At 43.6% G+C, this 26,627-nt stretch overlaps 1 protein-coding gene across 1 annotated transcript; it reads left to right on the top strand.

The window, feature by feature from the left end:
* The first annotated feature begins 3,293 nt into the window (after positions 1–3,293).
* Positions 3,294–12,591, top strand: TXNIP (thioredoxin interacting protein). The gene is made up of 9 exons (XM_082275404.1): positions 3,294–3,755; positions 6,262–6,334; positions 6,433–6,580; positions 7,314–7,416; positions 7,629–7,885; positions 8,031–8,190; positions 8,631–8,782; positions 10,261–12,112; positions 12,309–12,591. The coding sequence occupies exons 1-8, from the start codon at positions 3,506–3,508 to the stop codon at positions 10,291–10,293; spliced, it is 1,176 nt and encodes a 391-aa protein (XP_082131530.1). The 5' UTR covers positions 3,294–3,505; the 3' UTR covers positions 10,294–12,112; positions 12,309–12,591.
* The last annotated feature ends 14,036 nt before the right edge of the window (positions 12,592–26,627 follow it).

Raw genomic sequence — 26,627 nt, forward strand, 5'->3', positions numbered from 1 at the left:
CCTATAGTGACCAGTGTAGGGTGTGAGGAACCTATAGTGACCAGTGTAGGGTGTGAGGAACCTATAGAGACCAGTGTGGGGTGTGAAGAACCTATAGTGACCAGTGTAGGGTGTGAGGAACCTATAGTGACCAGTGTAGGGTGTGAGAAACCTATAGTGACCAGTGTAGGGTGTGAAGAACCTATAGTGACCAGTGTAGGGTGTGAGGAACCTATAGTGACCAGTGTAGGGTGTGAGGAACCTATAGTGACCAGTGTAGGGTGTGAGGAACCTATAGTGACCAGTGTAGGGTGTGAGGAACCTATAGTGACCAGTGTAAGGTGTGAGGAACCTATAGTGACCAGTGTAGGGTGTGAAGAACCTATAGCGACCAGTGTAGGGTGTGAGTGACCTATAGTGACCAGTGTATGGTGTGAGGTAACTATAGTGACCAGTGTAGGGTGTGAAGAACCTATAGTGACCAGTGTAGGGTGTGAAGAACCTATAGTGACCAGTGTAGGGAGTGAGGAACCTATAGTGACCAGTGTAGGGTGTGAAGAACCTATAGTGACCAGTGTAGGGTGTGAAGAACCTATAGTGACCAGTGTAGGGTGTGAGGAACCTATAGCAACCAGTGTCGGGTGTGAGGAACCTATTGTGACCAGTTTAGGGTGTGAGGAACCTATAGTAACCAGTGTAGGGTGTGAGGAACCTATAGTGACCATTGTAGGGTGTGAGGTAACTATAGTGACCGGTGTAGGGTGTGAGAAACCTATAGTGACCAGTGTAGGGTGTGAGGAACCTATAGTGACCAGTGTAGGGTGTAAGGAACCTATAGTGACCATTGTAGGGTGTGAGGTAACTATAGTGACCAGTGTAGGGTGTGAGAAACCTATAGTGACCAGTGTAGGGTGTGAGGAACCTATAGTGACCAGTGTAGGGTGTGAAGAGCCTATAGTGACCAGTGTAGGGTGTGAAGAACCTATAGTGACCAGTGTAGGGTGTGAAGAACCTATAGTGACCAGTGTAGGGTGTGAGGAACCTATAGCAACCAGTGTCGGGTGTGAGGAACCTATTGTGACCAGTTTAGGGTGTGAGGAACCTATAGTAACCAGTGTAGGGTGTGAGGAACCTATAGTGACCATTGTAGGGTGTGAGGTAACTATAGTGACCGGTGTAGGGTGTGAGAAACCTATAGTGACCAGTGTAGGGTGTGAGGAACCTATAGTGACCAGTGTAGGGTGTAAGGAACCTATAGTGACCATTGTAGGGTGTGAGGTAACTATAGTGACCAGTGTAGGGTGTGAGAAACCTATAGTGACCAGTGTAGGGTGTGAGGAACCTATAGTGACCAGTGTAGGGTGTGAAGAACCTATAGTGACCAGTGTAGGGTGTGAAGAACCTATAGTGACCAGTGTAGGGTGTGAGGAACCTATAGTGACCAGTGTAGGGTGTGAGGAACCTATAGCGACCAGTGTCGGGTGTGAGGTAACTATAGTGACCGGTGTAGGGTGTGAGAAACCTATAGTGACCAGTGTAGGGTGTGAGGAACCTATAGTGACCATTGTAGGGTGTGAGGTAACTATAGTGACCAGTGTAGGGTGTGAGAAACCTATAGTGACCAGTGTAGGGTGTGAGGAACCTATAGTGACCAGTGTAGGGTGTGAGGAACCTATAGTGACCAGTGTAGGGTGTGAGGAACCTATAGTGACCATTGTAGGGTGTGAGGTAACTATAGTGACCAGTATAGGGTGTGAGGAACCTATAGTGACCAGTGTGGGGTGTGAGGAACCTATAGTGACCATTGTAGGGTGTGAGGTAACTATAGTGACCAGTGTAGGGTGTGAGAAACCTATAGTGACCAGTGTAGGGTGTGAGGAACCTATAGTGACCAGTGTAGGGTGTGAGGAACCTATAGTGACCAGTGTAGGGTGTGAGGAACCTATAGTGACCATTGTAGGGTGTGAGGTAACTATAGTGACCAGTATAGGGTGTGAGGAACCTATAGTGACCAGTGTGGGGTGTGAGGTAACTATAGTGACCAGTATAGGGTGTGAGGAACCTATAGTGACCAGTGTGGGGTGTGAGGTAACTATAGTGACCAGTTTAGGGTGTGAGGAACCTATAGTGACCAGTGTAGGGTGTGAGGAACCTATAGTGACCAGTGTAGGGTGTGAGGAACCTATAGTGACCATTGTAGGGTGTGAGGTAACTATAGTGACCAGTATAGGGTGTGAGGAACCTATAGTGACCAGTGTGGGGTGTGAGGTAACTATAGTGACCAGTATAGGGTGTGAGGAACCTATAGTGACCAGTGTGGGGTGTGAGGTAACTATAGTGACCAGTTTAGGGTGTGAGGAACCTATAGTGACCAGTGTAGGGTGTGAGGAACCTATAGTGACCAGTGTAGGGTGTGAGGAACCTATAGAGACCAGTGTGGGGTGTGAAGAACCTATAGTGACCAGTGTAGGGTGTGAGGAACCTATAGTGACCAGTGTAGGGTGTGAGGAACCTATAGAGACCAGTGTGGGGTGTGAAGAACCTATAGTGACCAGTGTAGGGTGTGAGGAACCTATAGTGACCAGTGTAAGGTGTGAGGAACCTATAGTGACCAGTGTAGGGTGTGAGGAACCTATAGTGACCAGTGTAGGGTGTGAGGAACCTATAGTAATCAGTGTAGGGTGTGAGGAACCTATAGTGACCAGTGTAGGGTGTGAGGAACCTATAGTGACCAGTGTAGGGTGTGAGGAACCTATAGTAATCAGTGTAGGGTGTGAGGAACCTATAGTGACCAGTGTAGGGTGTGAGGAACCTATAGTAATCAGTGTAGGGTGTGAGGAACCTATAGTGACCAGTGTAGGGTGTGAGGAACCTATAGTGACCCCCCTGTTGGTCTATAGCACGCTTTATTGCTCTGATATCTGTAGACATCTCCATGTATGACACACGGGGGATATCTGACTGACATGTGTGAGGTCGGCTGGGCTCATTGTATTGCCCGCTGTTCTCTCAGTCACACCCCCGCCCCCCCCCCAGCTCTGCCACTTCACACAAACAACTCTAGGAATGATGTCTCGGCCACGCCCCCTCCCTCCTTACCCTGGCATTCCCCGCTGCATGCATGCCCTGTCCACGCGCCGCTCCCGCGCAGCCATTGGCCGGCCGCACCAGAAACAAAGCCGCGCCGTCCAATCAGCGCCGTGTGCACGAGGTGAGCACGGCGTGAAGCTCCAGATGCACGTGGAGAGCCTGAGCAAGTCAGGAGGCGGGGCCGGGACACAGGCATTTATATAGGAAGCTCTTCCGCATGTTGTTTACCAACGCTCAGGCAGCAGAGAGACAGACTCTACAGCAACTGTGCTCTGCAGCTTATAGAGTGGCTCCTTCTACCAAAATAATCTCCAAAACAATACACAGACACTCCCTTCTCACCAAGGGGGCTGCCAGTGAATTGAATCCTCATTGAAGGGAAAATTCCTTTAATTCTTTTTTTTTTGGTTCGGGATATCCTAACTTTTCAACAACCATGGTGGTCTTCAAGAAGGTCAAGTTCTTCGAAGTGGTCTTCACCGACCCAGAAAAGGTCTATTGCGGAGGGGAGAAGGTGACGGGGAAGGTGATGGTGGAGGTGGCCGAGGTGACCCGGGTGATGAGAGTCAAGCTCCTTGCCTGCGGAGTGGCCAAGGTGGTCTGGTCCTCCGGATCTCAGCGCTCCAAGCAGGAGATGGAGTACCTGAGGATAGAGGACACCTTGCAGATGGATGATCAGCCTTCTGGTGAGCACCACAGCTGGGAAAGGGGGGGGTTAAAGGATGCTTGAGGACCATGTTTTCTATTGTGGGTTAAGGTAGCATGCTGGGACTTGTAGTTTTGACTGTATCTGATAATAATTGTATACATCTGATTTATGTAAATTGGATTTAATTGAAAGAATTGGATAATGTCTTTATTAACGGGTCATTGGTTAAGCAGCTAACGAACCATGGCTCATTTAACACCCCGACACAAAATAGCATACTTCTATTGTTACAATGAGAGAGTCTATTCAAGCTTACGATCGAATGATCGCTATTTAATTTGCATCATAGTAAGGTGGAAGTAAAAGTGTTGCGGTTCCATTGTGACTGTTGGTGGAATGAATCATTGGTGGTTGAATGGGTAATAGTCATATTCAGGTGGACCTGTTGTCCGATGTTGAAAACCTTTTGACACTTAAGTTGTTTCTTCGGGTTTTAGTGTTGGGGATGCTAAAGTGTGACCACAACGAGCTAGACCAGCCATTCTCTACCAGGGTTTCGCGGAATCTTAGAATTCCTCTAGTAGTGACTGTTGGTGGTTGAATGGGTCATAATAGTCATATTCAGGTGGACCTGTTCTCCGATGTTGAAAACCCTTTGACACTTAAGTCATTTCTTTGGTTCTTCGTGTTGGGGATGCTAAAGTGTGACCACAACGAGCTAGACCAGCCATTCTCTACCAGGGTTTCATGGAATCCTAGAATTCCTCTAGTGGTTTCTTGAGCTTTGATTGTTTTGACTTGCCCTTCATAGTTCCATGGAATCCTAGGGTTCCTCTAGAAGTTCCTTGAGCTTCGGCTTATGTACTAACCATCTTATGGTGCTTTCATAGTTATGGGGTTCGTTAAGCTGTGGTTGATTGACCTCCAATTTCATGGTGCCTCCATACTTCTAGGGTTTCTCTAGGGCAGGGATCCTCTAGCTGTTGCAGAACTCCGCATCCCATGAGGCATTGTAAAACTTTACATTCACAGACATGACTAGGCATGATGGGAATTGTAGTTCCTGAACAGCTGGAGGGCCATAGTTTGAAGACCCCCTGCTCTAGAAGTTCCTTGAGCTTCGGCTTATTTACTAACCATCTTATGGTGCTTTCATAGTTCTGGGGTTCCCTGAGCTGTGGTTGATCTCCAATTTCATAGTGCCTCCATACTTCTAGGGTTCCTCTAGGGCAGGATCCTCAAACTACGGCCCTCCAGCTGTTGCAGAACTACGCATCCCATGAGGCATTGTAAAACTTTGACATTCACAGACATGACTAGGCATGATGGGAATTGTAGTTCCTGAACAGCTGGAGGGCCATAGTTTGAAGACCTCTGCTCTAGGGATTCCTTGAGCTTTGGCTGATTGCCCTCCCATCTGATAGTGTCTCCATAGTTCCAGGGTCAACATCACTTGGTAGAGGCATGACACCAATTCTCCTTTTTTTTTTTTTTTTTTAACTATTTTTAAGAGTGACCTGGTGACCACCACTGTAAGGGATGCTTTCCTACCACTGACCACCACTGTAAGGGGCATTTTCCCACTGGCCCCCTGCGAATTGGTTTTAGCAGGGGTTTCTCAAGACTTTAATATTATTTCAAGGGTTCATCTAGAGTTAAAGGTTGGGAAGCTGAGCTATACAATGACTTGGATTAGGAAGCTGAGCTATACAATGACTTGGATAAAGACCATGCTGGTGGAATGGATCATGGAGGTTTCTTACAACTGGCCACCATGAGAGACTTCATGGACAATGCTGGTGGAATGGATCATGGGGGTTTCATACAACTGACCACCATGAGACTTCATGGACAGTGCTGGTGGAATGGATTATGGGGCTTTCTTACCATTTACCACCAACGTAAGGGGCATCTTCCCACCTGATTCCCCAGAGACTGGTTTTTGCAGGGGTTCCACCTGAGACTTGAACATTATTTCAAGGGTCTAGGGGTAAACAGGTTGAGCTATACAATAATTTGGATAAATGAGAGTCCTTGCAGATGATGCTGGTAGAACGGATAATTTGATAGTGGTGTAAGCCTCTGTGTACAAGTCAGCATCTTGTTTTAGAAGATAAAAGAATGTCATTGGTAGATCTAAAGAGTCTTTATGGAAAACAGTAGATGTGCGGTGTCAGTAGCCGGTCCCCAGTGATGTCCCCGTTTGGCAGCACAAGCTGAGCACCATGTAACCTTACTGTATGCGTGAAACTTGATTCAATGACTCTGCTACGCTAAGCCTGGCAGGCACAGATCAGTCACTGCAGAACATTTAGATCCTAAGAGGCAGCGCTGCAGTGGCCAAATCTATAGTCTGTATCAAAAGACGGGCTAAAGCTGCCGAGAACACCATGCCATAAATGAAATGGAATGTTGATTATGCTTTGTAGGACCTGTTAGAAGAATGGATATTTAGGACCTGTTAGAAGAATGGGTATTGGTAATGATCTTTTGGTTTTGTGGTTTACTAAATTAATGGTATTCTTTTTTTTTTCTCTTCATAGATTCTGATGGCTCTGTAATCCTAAGACCTGGCAACCAGTACGAGTACAAGTTTGGATTTGAGCTTCCTCAGGGGTAAGTCAAGGTCCAGATCACATAACGAGAGGCAATTGTTTAATCAGCTGTTTTTTGGGGAACAAATAGACTTATTATTTATTTTGTTCCTTTTCCAGGCCTTTGGGCTCAACTTTCAAGGGGAAGTATGGATCTGTGAAATATTGGGTCAAAGCTTTCCTTGAGCGACCATCATTCCCAGCTCTGGAAGTGCAGAAGAAATTCCAAGTGGTTGACTTAGTGGATGTGAACACTCCAGATTTAACGGTAAGTTCTCCCCCTTTTTATCTACATGCACTTCATTTTTTTTTTTTTTTTACAGCCTTGTAGACCGCTATAGTAGTGCAGGCTTCGTCATTTCATTCAGTTTAGAAGTTCATCAGTAGCCTATTGGCGCTTTTCCACTGCATAGAACCGAACAGTTCGGCTCGCTTTCCTGCTTTTCCACTGCTGGTACAGTGTAGGAACGGTTCGGTACGGCGGCGCTTTTCCACTACATGAAACTGAACGGTACGGCTCTCTAAAACAGTACCACCTCGATTGTGGTTCCAAGAGGTACCATACCGGTACCATATCCCACAATCCTTTGCATGCAGTCACTACTAGCCACTGATTGGTCAGAGAATCGTTGTTATCCCAACCACTTAACTTTAGTACTAGTTTAGTGGAAAAGCAAACCGTACCGAACCGTTCCAACACCGTACCATGCGGTACCAGCAGTGGAAAAGCAAACCGGGCCGAGTAGAGCCGAGCCAGTACTTGCAGTGGAAAAGTGCCATATATCCCCACTGCCTACCAGAACTGGTATTTGAATGTAAGCTGCAGCCAACTTCAGTAAGGACAAGGTCATCGCTAAACAAGTGTCATTAGAAGTAATGAGCATTACTGATTAACACCAGAAGTCAAAGGGTCACCACAGCTAGCTGAACTGCAACCTTGTTCATGATTTTACGCTCGGTGGAGCTGAAATGTGACCATAATTTCCCTTTTTTCCTTTCAGTGTCCTGTGTCTGGCAAAAAGCACAAGAAGATGACTTGTCTGTTCATCCCCGATGGCCATATCACCATGAGTGCCAGCATCAACCGCAAGGGATTCTGTGAAGGTAGGTGTCTCATCAATAGATCTATGGAGTTGTGTGTGGGGTTTTTTTTATTGCTTAATTGAAGAAGCTGGCTACCATGCACACGATTTTTCGCTCTCGTTTTAGTAAATCCACCCCAATGCGTTTTTGTAGCATTGCTTTTGAAGTCTCTGGTTGGGGAGGAGAAAATTGATTTTATATGTTCTAAAATGTTTCCCTCCTTTTTGTTGTAGGTGATGAGATCTGCATCTCTGCCGACTTTGAGAACACCTGCTCTCGCATCGTGGTCCCAAAAGCTGCCATCATCGCCAAGCACACTTACTTGGCCAACGGTCAGACCAAAGTCTTCAACCAGAAGCTCTGCAGCGTGAGGGGAAGTCACATCATCTCCGGCATGACAGACTCTTGGAGAGGAAAGAGCATCCGTGTCCCAAAGATCAAGCCTTCCCTCCTCGGCTGCCACATCCTGAGAGTGGAATATTCTTTATTGGTACGTCTTTCCTCCATCTTATCTTACCACCATCTGTGGTCTTCTCTAAACCATCTCTGGTTCTTCTATTCTAGAAAGCTAAAGTTAAAAAACAAAATTCCACTGGTACTAAATTTCCTTTTTTTTTTTTTTCATTTCTCAACAGGTTTATGTCAGTGTACCTGGAGCAAAGAAGGTCATCCTCGACCTGCCCCTTGTGATTGGCACCAGCTCATCTGGTTTCAGCAGCCGCAGCTCAAGCATGGCAAGCCAGGCCAGCTCGGAGATGAGCTGGTTGGAACTGAACATCCCAGGCACTCCAGAAGGTGTGTATTTTAGGATCTGCATAGAGGGAGATTTAGGATCTACATGGAGATTTACTAAAACTGGAGCACTCAGAAGCTGGTGCAGCTGTGCATGGTAGTCAATCTGCTTCTAACCTCAGCTTGTTCGTCCAGTGATGGCGAACCTTGGCACCCCAGATGTTTTGGAACTACATCTCCCATAATGCTCAACTACACTGCAGAGTGCATGAGCATCATGGGAAATTTAGTTCCAAAACATCTGGGGTGCCAAGGTTCGCCATCACTCGATAAGCTCTGACAATAAAACCTGGAAGCTGATTGGTTTCTATGCAGGGCTGCACCAGATTTCTCTCCAGTTTTAGTAAATAACCTCCATTGTCTCAGGTTTCTGTTACGCTAATGCATGCTTAAACATCCTTAAAAATATGTATAGTAAACCTTATTTTATCTTGCTTCTGCAGCTCCTCCATGTTATCTGGACATTGTTCCTGAGGACCACAGAATTGAAAGCCCAACAACTCCTCTGATCGATGAGCTGGACAACAGCTGTGACAGTCCCATCTTTATGTATGCTCCAGAGTTCAAGTTCATGCCACCTCCAACCTATACTGAGGTAGGTTCTGAGAGTTTAGCAGTAGAAATGTCTTGACTGATCATGATGATGATCTCTTAAAGCAAAATGTTAATCCTAATATATTAAATGGCTGTGAAAATTAGGACAGTTGGGTTGCTAAATTTTGTCCCCAGTTTGAACCCCCTAAATATACTAAAAATAATTAAAATATATAGAATTTATTCAAATATATTTTGTATTAATGTATTTTATTAAGCTATATAATATATATTAAAATATAATTTGCAATATTAATAAAATATATATTTGAATTTATTCAAATATATTTTTTATTATAAATGTATTAAGCTATATAATATATATTATTAAAATATAATTTCCAATATTAATAAAATATATATTGAATTTATTCAAATATATTTTTTTTTTATCAATGTATTTTATTAAGCTATATAATATTAAAATATAATTTCCAATATTAATAAAATATATATTTGAATTTATTCAAATATATTTTTTATTATAAATGTATTTTATTTAGCTATATAATATATATTATTAAAATAAAATCTATATTGAATTTATTCAAATATATTTTTTATTATAAATGTATTTTATTAAGCTATATAATATATATTATTAAAATATAATTTCCAATATTAATAAAATATATATTGAATTTATTCAAATATATTTTTTATTATAAATGTATTCACCTATATAATATATATTATTAAAATATAATTTCCAATATTAATAAAATATATATTGAATTTATTCAAATATATTTTTTATTATAAATGTGTTAACCTATATAATATTATTAAAATATTATTAAAATATAATTTCCAATATTAATAAAATATATATTGAATTTATTCAAATATATTTTTTATTATAAATGTATTTTATTAACCTATATTATATATATTCAAATATTTCCAATATTAATAAAATATACATTGAATTTATTCAAATAATTTTTTATTATAAATGTATTTTATTAACCTATATAATATATATTCAAATATAATTTGCAATATTAATAAAATATATATTGAATTTATTCAAATATATTTTTTATTATAAATGTATTTTATTAACCTATATAATATATATTATTAAAATGTAATTTCCAATATTAATAAAATATATATTGAATTTATTCAAATATATTTATTATTATAAATGTATTAACCTATATAATGTATATTATTAAAATATAATTTGCAATATTAATAAAATATATATAGAATTTATTCAAATATATTTTTTATTATAAATGTATTTTATTAAGCTATATAATATATATTATTCAAATATAATTTGCAATATTAATAAAATATATATTGAATTTATTCAAATATATTTTTTATTATAAATGTATTTTATTAACCTGGATATATTAATATATCAGTGTTTAAAATATTTAAAAATGATAATACTATTTTTTTTTTTTTTTTTGTATAATATATACAGAGAACATAAACTTACCAATCTATTTCTTTCTCCTCCAGGTTGACGTCAACAAGAATACTTGCGTGCAATAAACTGAACTTAAGCACTTGTTTCTCAATTTCTGAACTTGATAAAAGCACTGTTAAAAGCAGGTCCTATCTTCTCCCGCGGCCTTTCTTCCGTTTTTGGAAATCTACGTTTTAAAGGGCTGAAATCAATGCAAAAGAGTCACACTGTTGACGAATAGCCACCCAAAGACTGCCGTTCTTCAGGTGTGCCAACACAATGCAAAAGAGATAAGCTGGCCCTGCCTCAAGCAACCCACGGGCCTGAGTTTGAGTTGTATAGCAGATGGGGAAAAAAAGAGGATACTCCAGGCCACTGATTCTTTGTATTAGAACGTTGTGCCGGTTAACGATTGTACCACCCAATCTTTATGCATCACTTCCGATGACTTGTTTCAAAATCTTTTGTACCGCAGTGATCAATTTTTCTGTATTTATAGTACGAGTCTGAGTATTTCAAATCTAGAGAGCAGCAAATGACTACGTCTTTTTTTTTTTGTTTTTTTTGTTTTTTTTGTTTTTTTTTTGCCATGATTATCTTGGTGCCTTTTTTTTTATATATATATATATATATATATATATATATATATATATAATCTCTAAAGGGAAGTTTAATTGTCAGATAGCATTCCAACTTTAAGCCTTTTTTATACCTGCCAAGCTTTTTTTTAAATGCTCTTGACGAGGTTACCTAGACTATGACTCCTAAAAGGCGTTTATCTTTAGCCTGTCAGTATATGCAGATCATGGCGTGTGCTTAAAATCCTGAGCACCAATCACTAAAGACATTTCGTAATTCTAACAAGCTTTTTTTTTTTTTTTTTTTTTTTTGTATTGTCTTGACAAAGTTCTAGTGCTTGTTGTATTAGTTTTAAGCAGTGTTAATTTTTTGTTTTTTTTGTAAAGCACTTTTTTATGTAGACTTGTGTAAAGCTAACACTTCTTTGGAGTCTTTAGGAGGCTCAACCACTACACTTTTTTTTTTTTTTTTTTTGGTCTGTCTTCCAACTTTGTGCAAACCAGGTCCTCTTTGGTAGCACTTCCATAAGTTTCTCTATTGCCTTCTCTAGCCATAAACTGTGACTATTGGCTTTATTACTGAATGTTCTGAAGGAGGAACTTGGGTTTTTTGCTCTGGGTCTACAAATAGATCCTCCTTACACGTCACTAGTGGTGTTTAGGAGCTTGAAAGAACCTACAGGCAATAAAAACAGGTCCACCTTCAGAAACGTGAAATGGAAAGAACTTCCAGAAGTTTCTATATTGCCTTCTTTAGCTCTAAACTGTGACTCTTGGCTTCAAGACTAAATGTTCTGAAGGAGGAACTGTTTGTTGCCCTGGTGGCTACTGTTAGACAATCCTTACTGATTACTAGTGCTATGTAGGCACTCAAAAAAGTCTACGGGCAACAAAGGCGGGTCCACCTTCAGATGCATGAAATTGATAGCACTTTCAGAAGTTTTTATATTCTCTAGCTATAAACTGTGACTCTTGGCTGAATGTTCTGAAGGAGGAACTGTTGGTTGCCCTGATTCCTACAGTTAGTGCTGTATAGGAACCTGAAAGAGCCAAAGGGCAATAAACGGGACCACCTTCAGATACATGGAAGTAGGTAAACTTCATTATTGTATATCTAAGGGCTTTTCTGAAAACTGTCTGCTGCAGCCTACGAAGCCATGCTACACTTTTTTCAATGCACTTTGGTCTTGGATCATGTACAGGATTACATGCAAACGTTCTACGGCAAGGCTAGGCAACCAATTAGCTCTGTCTGTTGGCAATGGGTAGCAGTTTTCCCTTGCCATGTTGTAGAACATTTTTGGGCCAACTCTTGAGTTTGGCCAAGGTGGCCACCTCTTTTGAGTTTGGCCAAGGTGGCCACCTCTTTTGAGTTTGGCCAAGGTGGCCACCTCTTTTGAGTTTGGCCAAGGTGGCCACCTCTTTTGAGTTTGGCCAAGGTGGCCACCTCTTTTGAGTTTGGCCAAGGTGGCCACCTCTTTTGAGTTTGGCCAAGGTGGCCACCTCTTTTGAGTTTGGCCAAGGTGGCCACCTCTTGAGTTTGGCCAAGGTGAGCGGGTTGCCTTGCCATGTTGTAGGAAACGTTTGCTCCCTGTTCATGATTTCTCAACCAGTACTGTTTCAATTTGTTCAAATGTCTGCCTGTTTTCAAGTATTGATAATTCTCTTTTTTGGGAATGCACTTAACTTTATTATATATTGTTTGTTTTTTTTGTACTGTACACTCGCACTGCAACTTTGCATTATCGCTGATCTATTCCTTGGAGAATGTATGCTTGCACCGAGGAGATTATTGTTTTTTTTTTTGGTTTAAGAAAAACAAATTTATTGTTTTTTTTTTTTGTATATTCTGTTTCAGAGTTTTATTATATTTTGTACTGTGATATGTCTCTCATTTTGGGACAATTTCTTTTTCTAAATAAAAGTTGAAAATCATTTAAAAAAATTTCTGGTTTCTTGTCCATGGGAGGTTGGATGAGTGAAATAAACCAAGGTATTTGGCTGCACAGCCTTTAAATAAACCCCCTGATCTGGTTACTTGACACCTAGTGCTTGGCAAAGAATTATGGGTTAGTATGGTGCTTTCGACAGCCGACTCCGACTTTTCGGCTGACAAAATCCTGATGTGCAGGCTATAAAATTTTTGTTGTCCGTAATACAACGTCTGATTTTCGTCTCATTAGTACAGATTTCTATGGAAAAAATCTTAAGAGCAAGACTAGGCATGCTCAGAGACGAAAGAACACATACAAAGCAATCCAACACATGACATCACTTCTGAAGTAGAATTCTGTCATACGGGAAAATTCCTATGAAAAAACCTCTTCACTTTCCACATCAGACTAGCATGCCACAAAAAACGGACGACAGATCTTTTGATAATCTGATCGTGTGTACGGGGCTTTACAGTCCACAACTGACAGCTATCTTGATAATCCTATGCCATTAAAGCATATCTAAACCCCACCAAAACAAACATTTTAATATAGTTCAGTTTTTCCCCAAGTCATCTTCCAGGACAGCCTTCTGAGAGAGTGCCTCCTCTTGACCTTAGTCGAAAGGATTGCATGAGGACTCGAGGGCATACAATTTGATTAGAGGAGAAGTGTTTTAACCTCAGGCAACGCAGGGGGTTCTTTACTGTTGGGGCTACAGGATTGTGGAATTCTCTACCACAAGAGGTGGTTTCTGCGGGAAGTATGGTTGCTTTCAAAAGACTCTTGGACGTACATCTCAAGGATCAGAACATTCAGGGGTATGAGATGATTACGGCCACACACACCTACACAGATTGAACTGAATGGACTATTGTCTTTATTCAACCTCAACTACTATGTAAACCTAGCACAGGAAATCCACATTAGTATAAAAAGACAGGCACTATGCATGGTCCCTCAGTTAATGTTTCCTCCGGCCAGACAGGACCCCGTTATGGCTTGGACTCTCTCTCCCCTGTGTTTTTGGTAAGTCCTGAGGGCAGCCATTGTAGGAGTCTAAGGCCGGCCATACACTATACAATTTTATTGATCAATTTTCTTTTACATTTACCAAAACCATATGAGGGCAAACCCAAACACTTTCAATTTGTATAGAATCAGGCCAGCTCTGGCACCTACACAGTTGAAGGTAAATCTAAAGGAAATTAACAAGAAAATTGTATAGTGTATGGCCAGCCTAACCCTCTCCCCTGTGGATTTAGTGCAGTGCACTTACCTGTAGCTTCCCAACCATGTTACCTTGAAGCCAGGCATGGCTTACTGGTGGTTTGGAGGCTGGGGGTGGAGTGCTGATATTCCCTGTCTGGGCTAGTGATGTACTTCTGGTGGAAGTGATGTGGCGGGGATGCCCGGCCACCATATTGGATGGGGCAGAAACTCGAATGGAGTCCAGAATGTCCCAGCAGGATGGAGGGGAATGCGCACTACCTGGGCATGCCGATCCACACATACCAGGCCGGGATCCACAGAGGACGTGGGCTGAGCTGGGTGTTACCAGCTTATTAAAGGACCCTGCCTTGATCCCCAGTTTATCATGGAGGTGGCTGCTGCAGAAGAAGAGGATCGGAAGATGCAGGAGGATCCAAGTCCTAAGGTGGTAGGAAAGTGATGACTGTGCATCATCTTATTCTTACCTGGTGCTCGGTGGAGGGGGGCACTAGGTGGGTTGTGTTTTATTTGTTTGAGTTTTGGAGAGGTCAGGGAGTCAGACACGGGTGTCTTTTTTTTTTTTATCTTCCTTACACCTGGCAGCTTTCTGAATCGGCTCCTTTTTTTTTTTTTATTTGTTCCTCCCCAGGGGAAGAGCCCCAAAGATAAGAATGGAGCAGGGCCTGCTGAGGTCCCTAAAAAGATATAAAGATATGTGCCTCGTGTAAACACAAGTTGTCATCCTCATGGAGAAAAATGTTATACCGGGAATGCATAGATGCCTTAGCCAAGAAAGAAAGTAGTTCCATGTTCAAGAAGTTTCTAGATACCATTAAGACTGAAAGGGTTAAAATGTTTGAATCCTTAAACTCTCTTCAAGATTCAAGACCCCTGGATACTGCTATACCTAGTACTTCCGATTCTAGCTCAGCAACTCCCATTCCCAGCCCTGTGACTGCAGAGGGGGATCCAGGGGTGCTCGAGGAGATGGGAGAAGGATCCAGCGGGGAATCTAGCCCTGATGAGGGGGAACTCAAAGAAGAGAAAGGTAGTCGAGTTCAGAAATTCCTTTTTCCTTCCGATGAGACAGGGGAGCTCCTAAAATGAATTTATGATATATTAGAGCTGGAAGAGGAGTATCTATCCATGACAAACTTTATGCAGGGTTACATTCAAAAGAGACTCGATCTTTCCCTGTACAAGCAGCACTGAAGGACACAATCTTGCAGTAATTGAAAGAGCCCGAGAAGAGGGGTCTTCTCCCTAAAAGCCTCAAAAGAAGGTTTCCCTTTAAAGAAGAAGACGCATCACTGTGGGAAAAATGTCCAAGACTGGATGCAGCTTTGTCCAGGGTTGCAAAGCAAATTAGACTTGTAATTTGAAGACAAAGGTTCACCTAAAGATGCCATGGACAGAAGTGCCAAAGGCTTCCTAAAGAAGGCATGGGGAGCAGGAGCGGCAAACTTCCAGCCGGCCATTGCTTCTACCTGCGTTGCCAGGATCCTTGACCTCTGGTTGAGGCAATTAAGTTTTGCTGGAAAATGATACTCCTAAAGAAGAGCTTCTGGATTCCCTCCCGGTACTTAAAGCAGTCGCTTAGGTCACTGACGCTTCTTCTGAAGCCATCAGGTTTTTGGCTTGATGCACTGCTCTAATCAGCCAAGCAAGAAGGGCTATTTGGTTGAAAACTTGGGCAGGAGATAGATGCCTCTTCCAAGGCAAAGTCTTCCATTCAAAGGAAATGTAATCTTTGGTGAAGATCTAGATTCAGTGTTGGAACATTCATCAGACAGGAAGCAAAGTTTTCCTATCCGCAAAAAACATCAATACAAGAAAGTGTTTCGTCCTTTTAAGAAAATGGGACCAAAAGAAGGTGGCAAGCAAGAGAAAAATAATCCAAGGTAATATAGAAAGCAAAAGGTAAAGGGGGATTTCTGTTTAATCCCTCGCAGCCTAAGGAAAAAGGGCAATGACTCCCATTGCTGGGTAAGAGGGAGACTGGGGGCCTTCCTATCCCAGTGGCAGGCCACATCAAATGACGCATACATCCTAGATCTAATCGCCAGAGGTTATCAGATAGGGGTCAATCATATGCCCCCAAAAACGTTTTTATAGTAACCCGGCTTCCCAAGAATGCGAACATGGCAGCTGCCATGACAAATCTGCTCCAAGAAATGATGGACCAAGGAGTCATATCCTTCCCATCTCAAAGGGAAAGCAGAGGGAGTTTTTACTCCCACATCTTTCTAAGGAAGAAACAGTCAGGAAAATTCAGACTAATCCTCAACCTCAAATCCAGCAGATTTTCTGAGCAGAAAACAGATCTCACATACAGAATGGAGTCTGAACCATAAAAGTGATCGCTCAAAACTGGGGTTATCCGGTGATAGACCTTTTTGCTTTCTCAAAAAATGCAAAAGTAACTCAATACACAGGGATTCGAGCAGTTTAGGGTTTGATGCGTTCGCCTACCCCTGGGCAGGGAAGCTCTTATAAGCATTTCCTCCCTTCAGGCTCATTCCGAAAGTTTTACAGAAGTTTCAAACTACAGAAGCAAAGGTCATCGTAAAAGCCCAGTTTTGGCCGACGAGAACCTGGTTTCCTGCTCTCCAGAACCTCTCGATCTCAGACCCTTGGAAGCTTCCAGTAAGAGAGGACTGACTGGTTCAAGGAAAATTGTGTGACACACATGTGGGCTGTCTTTCTCTGACAGCTTAACTACTGGGAAAGAGCTGTTAAAAAGCAAAGTTCTGTCAGAGAAAGTGATCTGCACCATATTTGAAAGTAGGAAAAAGTCCACAACTTTAATTTACTCCAAAATTTGGAAAAAGTTCTGCTGCTGGAGGAAGGAAAAAGGAAGGACTTTCTGGTCTATTATTACAGCCGTACTGGATTTTTTACAGGATGGTACTGATTTAGGTCTTGCACCCAACACCCTAAAAGTGCAAGTGGCGGCATTATCCAGTTTCCTAGATCTAACATTAGCGGATCATACTCTAATAAAGAGGATCATCAAGTCAGTTTCAAGGAAGAGACCTCCTCAGCAGAAGAGGTTTCGCCCTTGGGACCTATCGGCAGTACTGCAGAGTTTTATGAAAGAACTGTTTGAGCCTCTCGAAGAAAGCTCTTTAAAACTCCTAACTTACAAAACCGTACTCCTAATGGCCCTGGTGTCTGCCAGGATAGAGAGAGTGAATTGCAAGCTTTATCAATAGCAATATCAGACAGGAAGCAAAGTTTTCCTATCCGCAAAAAACATCAATACAAGAAAGTGTTTCGTCCTTTTAAGAAAATGGGACCAAAAGAAGGTGGCAAGCAAGAGAAAAATAATCCAAGGTAATATAGAAAGCAAAAGGTAAAGGGGGATTTCTGTTTAATCCCTCGCAGCCTAAGGAAAAAGGGCAATGACTCCCATTGCTGGGTAAGAGGGAGACTGGGGGCCTTCCTATCCCAGTGGCAGGCCACATCAAATGACGCATACATCCTAGATCTAATCGCCAGAGGTTATCAGATAGGGGTCAATCATATGCCCCCAAAAATGTTTTTTTAGTAACCCGGCTTCCCAAGAATGCGAACATGGCAGCTGCCATGACAAATCTGCTCCAAGAAATGATGGACCAAGGAGTCATATCCTTCCCATCTCAAAGGGAAAGCAGAGGGGGTTTTTACTCCCACATCTTTCTAAGGAAGAAACAGTCAGGAAAATTCAGACTAATCCTCAACCTGAAAATGTTCAACAGAACAGTGAAATACAAAAAAAATCAAGATGGAAACCATCTTTACGACAAAAGAACTACTGACGCAGGGGGCATTCATGGCCACAATAGACCTGAAGGATGCATACTGAACCCCACAACGTCCATCAGAAAGAGAATAAGATTGTTAGGACTGATGACGGCAGTGACTTGGGCCCAGACTCACATGAGAGCTCTTCAGAGGTTCATGTTATCAGTATGGGGCTGTCACTAAACAATCATGTCACACTGCCGAGTCCAGTGAAGGAATCCTTACAGTGGTGGCTACTAGAAAGGAATCTGTCTCTGGGACGTTGCTGGACATAGGTGGATCCATTAAGAATCACAACAGACGTAAGTGCGTGGGGTTGTGGAGCCCACATGGGCCACCAGGCAGCGGAAAGGAAAATGGCATCAGTCTTGGGCCAAGAAGTCTTCCAATATGAGAGAACTGAGGGTGATCTGGGAAGCTCTGCACACTTTCGCATCCACCATAAGGGGAAAACATGAATTAATCCTTTCGGACAATATCGCAGTAGTTTCCTAAATCAACAAACAAGGAGGCACGCGTTCAGCAATCCTCGAGAGAACTAGCCGGGATAATATTTTGCTAGACAGCAGAGAATGTCCTTTCCCTTGCAGCAGTACACATCAAAGGAAAATTAAACTCTCTAGCAGATTTTCTGAGCAGAAAACAGATCTCACATACAGAATGGAGTCTGAACCATAAAAGTGATCGCTCAAAACTGGGGTTATCCGGTGATAGACCTTTTTGCTTCCTCAAAAAATGCAAAAGTAACTCAATACACAGGGATTCGAGCAGTTTAGGGTTTGATGCGTTCGCCTACCCCTGTGCAGGGAAGCTCTTATAAGCATTTCCTCCCTTCAGGCTCATTCCGAAAGTTTTACAGAAGTTTCAAACTACAGAAGCAAAGGTCATCGTAAAAGCCCCGTTTTGGCCGACGAGAACCTGGTTTCCTGCTCTCCAGAACCTCTCGATCTCAGACCCTTGGAAGCTTCCAGTAAGAGAGGACTAACTGGTTCAAGGAAAATTGTGTGACACACATGTGGGCCGTCTTACTCTGACAGCTTAACTACTGGGAAAGAGCTGTTAAAAAGCAAAGTTCTGTCAGAGAAAGTGATCTGCACCATATTTGAAAGTAGGAAAAAGTCCACAACTTTAATTTACTCCAAAATTTGGAAAAAGTTCTGCTGCTGGAGGAAGGAAAAAGGAAGGACTTTCTGGTCTATTATTACAGCCGTACTGGATTTTTTACAGGATGGTACTGATTTAGGTCTTGCACCCAACACCCTAAAAGTGCAAGTGGCGGCATTATCCAGTTTCCTAGATCTAACATTAGCGGATCATACTCTAATAAAGAGGATCATCAAATAAGTTTCAAGGAAGAGACCTCCTCAGCAGAAGAGGTTTCGCCCTTGGGACCTATCGGCAGTACTGCAGAGTTTTATGAAAGAACTGTTTGAGCCTCTCGAAGAAAAATGGATTTTTGTAAAATCTTACCGTAAAATCCTTTTCTCTTAGCTCATCGACAGACGTAGTCCTCGGTGATACACCACCTTCGGGTTATGTTACCTCCGCAGGAGCAGGACTAGACAGGAAATTAAAAAGCTCTGGCCACACCCTAGGGGCAGTCCCAGAGGGTATATCCTCTCTCTCTCTGCCTCAGCAAATCAGTTATGTGAAAAAGCAGTGCTTAGAGAATTTAACCCAACCCAACTCCAAAACAGAGGGGCGGGGACTACGTCTGTCGATGAGCTAAGAGAAAAGGATTTTACGGTAAGATTTTACAAAAATCCATTTTTCTCTAGCGCTCATCGACAGACGTAGTCCTCGGTGATACACCACCTTCGGGACGTCCCAGAGCAGTATCACAACTGAGGGGTGGGAAAATGGAAATCAAATCCCAATCTAGAAGGCCCAACCGGTGCCAACTAGAAGTTTACAATGCTCATCCTTAATGATGAGACTCAACAAAAAAATTTTCAAACAGAAAAAAACCCTCGAGGTAGACCACCGGTCTCCTCAAATTGCGGCCTGCAAAACCTTGCGACCAAATGAGGCATCCGCCGATGCCGTCACATCAATTTTATAGAATTTAGTAAAGGTATGTACCGACGACCAAGTGGCCGCCTTACATACCTGGACCACTGACGCCTGATGGCGAAAGGCCCAGGAAGTACTGAGCGCTCGAGTGGAGTGCGCCCTAACAGGGAACGGAGGACTCTGACCCTTAATAGAATAAGCCTGTACCACCGTTTGTCTAATCCATTTGGCAATGGTCGCGGCAGATGCAGGCAAACCCTTTCTGGGGCCATCCGTGATCACAAAAAGTGAATCCGTCTTACGGAATGATTCCGTAGCTTTCAGGTATACCCTCATTGCCCGAACCACATCCAAGGAATGCAACGCATGTTCCCGATGATGCTTGGGCTGAGGACACAAGGAAGGTAGTACAATATCTTCATTCAGATGAAAATCTGAAACCACCTTAGGAAGAAAAGATGGCTTAGGATGAAGTACTACCTTATCCCTATGAATCACTAGGTATGGGGACTGGCATGATAATGCAGCCAGTTCTGACACCCTGCGAGCAGAAGTAATAGCCACCAAGAAGACCACCTTCTGGGATAAAGTAAGCAAGGGAATCTCCCTGATGTTTTCAAAGGGAGGTTTCTGTAGAACCGACAAAACCAAATTAAGATCCCAGGGCGGTAAGGGCGCGCGGACTGGAGGAGCCAGGTGCCGCACCCCCTGGATGAAATTCCGCACCAAGGATTTGGTAGCTAAAGGTTTCTGAAAGAAGATTGCTAATGCTGAAACTTGACCCTTGATGGTGCTCAAGGCTAGCTTCTGCTCAACCCCTTGTTGCAAAAAAACCAATATTCGAGACACCGAATAGGTACGTGGAGGAAATCCTAAAGATTCGCACCACGCAATATAAGTCTTCCATGTGTGATAATAGACTTTGCTGGAAGTCGCTTTCCTTGCTTTAATAAGGGTAGGAATGACTGAAGTAGACAAACCTCTGTCCTTCAGTACTTGGGTCTCAATGGCCAGGCCATTAAAACCAGCGACTGTAAAGCACGAAGGTAAATAGGTCCTTGAGACTACAGACACTCCCTGAGACGAAGTTCCCACGGAACGTCTGCGACTAACATGTCCAAGTCAGCCAGGCCGGCTTGAAGAGGCCAGCCTAGAATTTCTAGGACCACTGGCGCTGATTGGATCTGAACCAGGCGTCCCTAGAGCTATCTGGCCCCGACCATCCGAGAAAGTCTGGTCGTTTTCTGTTCCCACACATTTATCAGATACCTGATAGTTATCAGGAAAGGTGATCTTTTCTGGTTGAACCTCAGGGACCGAAGTCACCCGACTAGAGGCTACTTGGCCTATCTGGTCAATCAGATCCGATTCCTGTGAGGTATCGGGACTAATCTTAGGAAAAGGTAAAGGAAAAGATCTATACAGGGAACGGTAACTACCGCTTCCTGTACTTAAATGTTGGAAGGGAAGAATCGCACCGGTAGTAGTGGTTGATGCTCGATCTAATGTCCTGAATACCGGTGAAAACGTCCCCCCACCCTGAAATCGGGTGGGGGCGCACCTTCAGGCTGTGTACTCCTTTACTTCGGGTTTGGCTGGGTTGGTCCTCTGCTTGTCCGACCAGCCCTTCTTGAACCCTCCTGGAGGAGTCTTGCCTTTCCCGGGAGTACCAGCCGGGCGCCCTTTATGGGCGGTAAAGAAAGGTCCTCGCTTGTTGCGAGGTCCCTTAGCTTTTGCAGCCTGTGGCAAAAAAGTACTCTTGCCCCCGGTGGCATCCTTAATGATTTCATCTAGGTTGGCTCCAAATAGACGATTCCCCTGGAAAGGGAGATTGGTCAAAGTCTTTTTGGAACCTAGGTCAGCTGACCAGCATTTTAACCACAGCACACGTCTGAGGATCACTGCTAACTTAGATGCATGCCCTAACAAGGGAGTAGTGTCCAAGGCTGCGTCACAGATAAACCGTAGCCCTTGTATGATCTGTTCTATCAAATCAGATGTCTCCTGGGGAATATCTTTTCCCCTAAGATCTTGGCGTACCATTTTCGCCCATTCCGTAAGTGTCTGGGAAACTAGACCAATAACAATTACTGGTCTAAATGCTGACCCTATCAGAGAAAAGATAGTGCGGGACTCCGCTTCTATCTTTCGATCCACCGGATCCTTAAAGGACGAAGTGTCCTCCACTGGAATAACCGTGGCTTTATTCAGCCTGGAAATAGGCGGATCCACGACTGGTGGTACCGTCCATTTCTTAATGATGGATTCCTCAAACGGATAGCGTCTAGCAATACGCTTGGAAATAGTAAAGGTACGTTTAGAATGCTCCCATTCTCCTTTAATCTGATTACCAAAACATTTAGGTACAGGAAAAGCCTTCGCCGTCTTGATGGGCTTATTAGTCCCAAAAGGCCTCTCTGTTTCAGTTGCCTCTGCCGGTAAAGCCTCAAGTTTTAAGGTTTCTTGCACTGCCACAACTAGTGCGTCCACCAATGCTTCTTCCTGAATTATAGCAGGAGAAGAAGCGTCCTCCTCACTGTCTGAGGGGGCTTTACCTGGGATAACAGCCCTTGCAGAGGAACCTGCAACTGCAGTGACCATCTCTGAATCAGAGTCAGAGGTGTCAGATAGTATAGGGGTAGGCGGGGGTCGCTTCCTTGACCCCCGTCCCTGACAGGCCGCCTCCACCCGAGCCACCATAGACTCCAAAATTGCTGTAAATGACTCTATACTCTGTGCACCGGCGGGTCCCGAGGCCCCCTCGAGGGAAACAGGTGGGGGAATATGTGTGGCAGGGTCCATAATAACTCCAGTTACTTCCTGGATGATATAATTCAAAAGTAAAGAAAAAACTTTTTTTTTTTTTTTTTTTTTTGACCCTCAGCGCCACAAAAAAACCCCTTAGTGTTACCTGCTAGGGATCCCTATCGATCGAGAGAGAGAGAGATAGACCCCCAGGCTCACCACTTGATGTTCAGAGTTAAACTGCAACAGCTTACAGCGCTGTCTTAGACAAACAGGAAGTCTTTTGGCTGGCTGCCCAGGAAGAAAGGAGGCGGCTCCGCCCCTCTGCACGCCTTCCGGCGCCTCCCCCAAGCTCCACGAGGTGTAGAATCACCTCAAACATGGCCGCCCCCATGCTGGAGACACGAGGCTACGCCAAAATGGCGGCTCGTGCGATCCAGCAAAAAAAATGGCGGCGGCCTGTGCTGACTAGCGGTGTGCTGCAGGCACACAACACTCTCTCTGCATGGGGATATGGCGTGGTTGGCGGTACCGGCCCTGGCGGACCGCATGGCCGTTCGGGAGGCCTGCTATTAGCTGGAGATCTGACTTGGAAGGCAGTCTACATGTCCATGGCTTCTGACTGGTAGGTAGCTTATACTAACCCATAAGATTCCCAGAATGCCACAGATTACATCTTTAAAACATGTATACAATAGATTGTTAGCTCCCAAACCAAGCCTCCTGGCTTTTTGCACATATAAAATCACACTCAAAGTAGGAGGATTTGTGACATGTTATAGGATAGAAAGAACTCTTTCTTACCATACAGAGAGGGGCCCGCGTTCACCACAAAACCCATCAGGGAAAAAGGGGGAACATACTACTCACCATACCGGAACCAGGCGGGCACCAACTCCTGACAGTACCCCTCTCCACCGGGGCGGGAGGGCTGTCGACCGATACGGACGCCGTGACTCATGGTCTTTGGCGTTTCAGCGAGACGTTTAACTCGCGGGTTCAGTCCTTTTAATGGGACTTTGTCGCGGCCGACCCAGCGCGGAGCTATGGCCTGCACGCGCTCGTAGGCTGAACTGGGGTGACCACCGGATCTCAACATCCAGCACGTCGCCCAGTTCAGCTTTCTTGCTTGAAGATCTCACAGGAACACTGGAGAAAAAAAGCTGTCCAAAAAATTATTTTAGAAAAAAATTCTTGCCAGGACCTAAGATCCCAGCAAGGTATCTAGGTCCTTACTCCTAACTAGACAGAAAATAACTGATTTGCTGAGGCAGAGAGAGAGAGGCTATACCCTCTGGGACTGCCCCTAGGGTGTGGCCAGAGCTTTTTAATTTCCTGTCTAGTCCTGCTCCTGCGGAGGTAACATAACCCGAAGGTGGTGTATCACCGAGGACTACGTCTGTCGATGAGCGCTAGAGAAAGCTCTTTAAAACTCCTAACTTACAAAACCGTACTCCTAATGGCCCTGGTGTCTGCCAGGATAGAGAGAGTGAATTGCAAGCTTTATCAATAGCGGAACCTTACTGTTTAATTTTTCCAGATAAGGTCATTCTGTCCCTGGACCAGGGGTTTCTCCTTAAGGTATCCACTGATTTAGGTCACAGGACATCGTAATTCCATCTTTCTACAGACAAGCAAAAGAATTTTCACAAATTAGATGTCAGGGGATGCCTGTTATGCTACATTTAAATCACCAAAGAATGGAGGAAGGTACCCAATCTGTTTGTGCTGTATTCAGGTCCCAGGAGAAGGACTAGGTGCCTCAAAAACCACTATCGCGAGATGGATGAAATCCGCTATTGAGGAAGCCTATTCCATAGCAGGCCTGCCAGCTCCAACTAAGCTTAGAGCACATTCCACTAGAGCCCACCTCTTGGGCAGAGAAAGCAGGGGCTACCCCGATCAAAATCTGTAAAGCAGCCACCTGGTCAAGTTTCCACACTTTCGTAAGACACTACTGTCTGAACCTTCTGCCATCAATTGACCAGGCTTTTGGGAGAAAAGTGCTTCAGGCAGTAGTCCCTCCCTAACAGGTATTATTTCTATGATGTCGTTCTCATAAGGCCGTCCTGGAAGATGACTTGGGAAAACTAAGTTATTGCCTGTTAACTTGTTTTCCAGGAATCTTCCAGTACGCCACTGTTCCCACTCTATTATTTTGTAATGCTTATTATTATAGGGTGTACATGTTAGGCCTTTGGTTATTTATTACTGAGGGACCATGCATAGTGCCTGTCTTTTTATACCAATGTGGATTTGTGTTTCCTGTGCTAGGTGGGAGGAACCACTCTCTCATAAGGCCGTCCTGGAAGATTCCTGGAAATCAAGTTGACAGGTAATAACTTAGTTTTCTTTCCTAGTGATCCTGCCAGTAACACAATTCCTGTTTTAGGGTTTGTTAGCTCAATCTCGTCAGGAGGCAATTGCAAGATGATATACGGCCCTTCAGTCCTAACTCCCCCTGTGTAGTGAATTCTTTGTCTGCTGGCCAGGAGATGCGACGACACATAGCAACTTAAGCTTAGCGTAGACACATCTGATTTATTTCAAGTTTCGCTCACATTTTTAAAGGACATTTGAGTGGCAAAAACCACTTTAAACCAGTTACAATTCATGGGTCAACTTAACAATAGAACATATCTCCACCAAAAACAATTCATGAAAAGGCCCTTGTGTTCCCCATACATCTCTGTCAATGTGGGTGTCTAGTGTCTGAAATATTGTTTTGTGGGAAAGCCGCTCCTTCTGTGTCCAGCTGTCTGATGTGTTAATGTAAGCAATTGTCAATTGTGTTCAGGTGTTGTCTGTAATCTCTATGCGAAATCCAACTGCCAAGTGTCCAGGGTGTATGAATGAGGTGTGTTTAATATAATTGCAAGTGGCCACATTCCATTGGAAAGTGGGCATGAGCTGGAATGTATTATGAAATATAATATTTCAGTAAGGCGCATTGATACACTCTTTCAGGGTTACAACGTTCAATGACCATTCTGTATAGAGGAGCAGTGTTGTCACCCTAGGGCAGGAAGTAAATTAGGCCAACAAAATAACTTAGCCTTTCCTCATCTCCATAACATAGACAGGAGGGGTGTTCTGTAGTCCACAGAGAGAATCAGGAACATTGCTAATTATTGAGTGCATAGGAAGACGTTATCTCATAGGATTTTGGATCAATGGGTATTTTTTGTACTTCTGGGAACAGATGTATTTAACAGACCAAAAGGGAAGCAAGGAAGAGAGTTAAGTGTTAGGACACTTTCACACTAGTGATTGGCTTGGGCGTGTTTGGATCGAGCCCGACAGGAAGCCGTCACTGCACACAGCCAATCATAGGAAGTGAGACATTTCCTGACCGGCAGCTGCCTATGATTGGCGGTGTGCAGTGCCAACTTCCCGGTGGGCTCGATGCAAACACACCTGAGCCCATTGTTATTTCACACCAGCGGACCATTTTTCAAGCAGACCCGATCAGACCACCTATTCTCTATGAAGTGGCAGATGTCCGCTGACACCAACCAGCATCCGATCCAATCAGGTCTGCTAAAACAGACAGATGGGGATACGTTCACACACGAATTGTGGATATGATAAAGAACAATTTGTGTGTGTGAAACAGATAAGCTGTTCCTCCCTTGCTTGTACAATGTTGTTCATGGTTTTATGCGAATAAAAGGCATTTGGGTCTCAGTTTTGCGTGCACTAATTTGGATTTCCCTTTCAGGATTGGTTACCTACACAAAAAAAAAAAAAACAGGCCCCGTTGCTGACCTGCTATTATGTTCCAATAGTTTCTATAATTTCTGAGTTAATGTCCTTGTACGAGTCTGCAGAATCCGTATTCCTTACTGGGCTTGCTTATTGCAAGTAAGTGACTCCCAAGGCATTAGAGCAAGGGACAGCCAGGAAAGTAGCATTTTTTTTATCAGGAGGGCAGCCTACATTTTTTCTTATGAATCTACTTTAGTGTATTTCAGCTTGGATCTATTCATCCTATTGAATCAACGTTGCATTAGGTTATGTAGAGGCAGGGCCGGCGCTACCTGTAAGGCGACCTAGGCAGCCGCCTAGCGCACAACCAAACAGGGGGCGCCGGCGGAGCCTGACCCAGCGCCGAGGTAAGTCACCAGTGGAGGCCCATCCATTAGGGGTGCA

The sequence above is a fragment of the Pelophylax lessonae genome (genome assembly GCF_965119305.1).
Source record: "Pelophylax lessonae genome assembly, chromosome: 13".
In the NCBI taxonomy this organism is placed as follows: Eukaryota; Metazoa; Chordata; class Amphibia; order Anura; family Ranidae; genus Pelophylax; species Pelophylax lessonae.